The sequence below is a fragment of the Hippopotamus amphibius genome, chromosome 6 (assembly GCF_030028045.1).
Source record: "Hippopotamus amphibius kiboko isolate mHipAmp2 chromosome 6, mHipAmp2.hap2, whole genome shotgun sequence".
NCBI lineage: Eukaryota > Metazoa > Chordata > Mammalia > Artiodactyla > Hippopotamidae > Hippopotamus > Hippopotamus amphibius.
The window spans coordinates 101,977,016-101,979,073 of NC_080191.1; the positions used below are offsets into that span (position 1 = coordinate 101,977,016).

Consider the following 2,058-nt stretch of genomic DNA (forward strand, 5'->3'; position numbering starts at 1 on the left):
TGGAGCTAGTCTCTCTCCCTTCTGAGTACATGCACTAAAATGTACACTGCAATGGCTGCCTCCACCCTGGTTAAAGGCAGGGCTGGGGTCCAAGTTGGCTCTGTTTCCCCCAACTGTGTGCATTCTTGTTGGCCATGGCAGCCTCTGCCTTAGTGGAGAGTTGTGCTAAAGTAAGAGGGGCTGGAGAAGGTTCCTGGTGTAGGCTGAGGGGCATGCTGGGGTGGTCCAGGTAGTTTTCATGCTGCCTCCATGCTGTGACTGGGAGTCAGTATGTCTAAGCAAATGTTCTTCAACAGCAGAACTTTGGCTTCTTACAGCCCTCCAACAAAGCCCACTGATTTTCAAATCAGCTTAGGGGGCTCATGTTCCTGATGTCAGCCTCCAGGGCTGGGGTGCCTAATATGTGGCTCGAATACCTCACCCCAGGAAGGATCCCCAAGCCTGTGATATCCCCTCCCTTTCTGTGTCCCCTGCTAGGAGAGTGGGTCCTGGCCAGGTTGCTTTTTCTCCCTTCCTACCAGACTCCATGTGAATCCTTCTTCATGGGTTTTGGTTGTAGAACAGCCTTCCTTTCAGTTCCCAGGTCAATTTTGGTGAGAGTCTCTCTATATGTATTTTTTTTTTTGAGTTTAAATGCATTTTATTTTTAGACAACCTACATGATATGTTTTTCTTTCTCAAAAACAATGCCTCCACTCCAAACAAATCAACGTCAAAATGAAGAGCTCAAGATGCCATCAGTCCCATTTGTGTAAGTCCTGGTGTTGTGTGGATGAAAAGCAGCAACAGCCAGTTATGACGAGCAGGTGATAGATCCAAAGTAACAGCCAAATTTGTTAACATTTTTCCATTTCTAAACCATCCTTAAAGAAAATCATATATGGAGTCACACCATCCTCACCGTAGTCCAGTAGAGCAACCATGCCATCTGGATTCATGTTTTCACCAATAAAGAACTGATAGTTTTTGAAATTAGCAAGGATGTGCTTGATTTGTTCTGCAGCCCCTGTCATAAAAGGTTTTACTCTTTCTGGTCTCTGTTCTTCAAGCTTTCCTTTGATTGACTTCATGTAATCTTTGATGTACTTCTTGTAGGCTTCTTTTGTGAAGCTGGTTTCCTGCAAGTGATGGTTCATGACAATATCGACACCAGTGACTACTGTGCTTTCGGTACCTTCGCCCTCAGGGCCTTCAGCGGAGGCATTTCCACCAATGAGCAAGTCATCAGTGTTACCCTCTGTCCTACTGACCATCTTCCCCTCCACCTCCAGAGACAGCCCATCCGTGACCTCCCGGATCTTGTAGATGTCGGAGAACATCTCATCATGGCTGATGAGGTCCCGGTAGATGATCATGATGGCGACTGGAGGGAGATGACGGTGGCGTTACCTCACTAGGAGCCCGGAGCTCAGAGCGAGCGCGGTGCAGCCGGAGCGGCGCTCAGGGGCAGGGGGGAGTGGGCGGAAAAGCTCTATATGTATTTTTAAAAATTTATTTACTTATTTTATTTTTTTATTTATTGGCTGCATTGGGTCTTCACTGATGTACTCAGCTTTCTGTAATTGCAGAGAGTGGGGGGCTACTCTTTTTTTTTTTTTCTTTAAGAACTTTTATTGAGATACAGTTGACATACAATAAAATGCATATATTTAAAGTGTGGAATTTGATATATTTTTTCTTATTAGTAATGTATATATGGCAATCCCAATCTCCCAATTCATTCCCCCCCACCCCCCCACCCCCCATGCTTTTCCCACTTGGTGTCCATGTTTGTTCTCTACATTTGTGTCTCTATTGGGGGCTACTCTTCATTGCAGTGCATGGGTTTCTTATTTGCAGTGGCTTCTCTTGTTGCAGAGCACAGGCTCTAGGCATGTGGGCTTCAGTAGCTGCAGCATGTGGGCTCAGTAGTTGTGGCTTGCGGGATCTAGAGCACAGGCTCTGTAGTTGTGGTGTATGGGTTTATTTGCTCCACAGCATATGGGATCTTCCTGGACCAGGGCTTAAACATGTGTCCCCTGCATTGGCAGGTGGATTCTTAACCACTGTGCCACTAAG

At 46.2% G+C, this 2,058-nt stretch overlaps 1 protein-coding gene across 1 annotated transcript; it reads right to left on the minus strand.

Moving 5' to 3' along the window:
• Window positions 1-770: 770 nt before the first annotated feature.
• On the minus strand, window positions 771-1,370 carry LOC130855835 (translationally-controlled tumor protein-like). The gene has a single exon (XM_057739844.1). It carries the CDS (start codon window positions 1,353-1,355, stop codon window positions 837-839), a length of 519 nt encoding a protein of 172 aa, XP_057595827.1. The 5' UTR covers window positions 1,356-1,370; the 3' UTR covers window positions 771-836.
• Window positions 1,371-2,058: the final 688 nt, after the last annotated feature.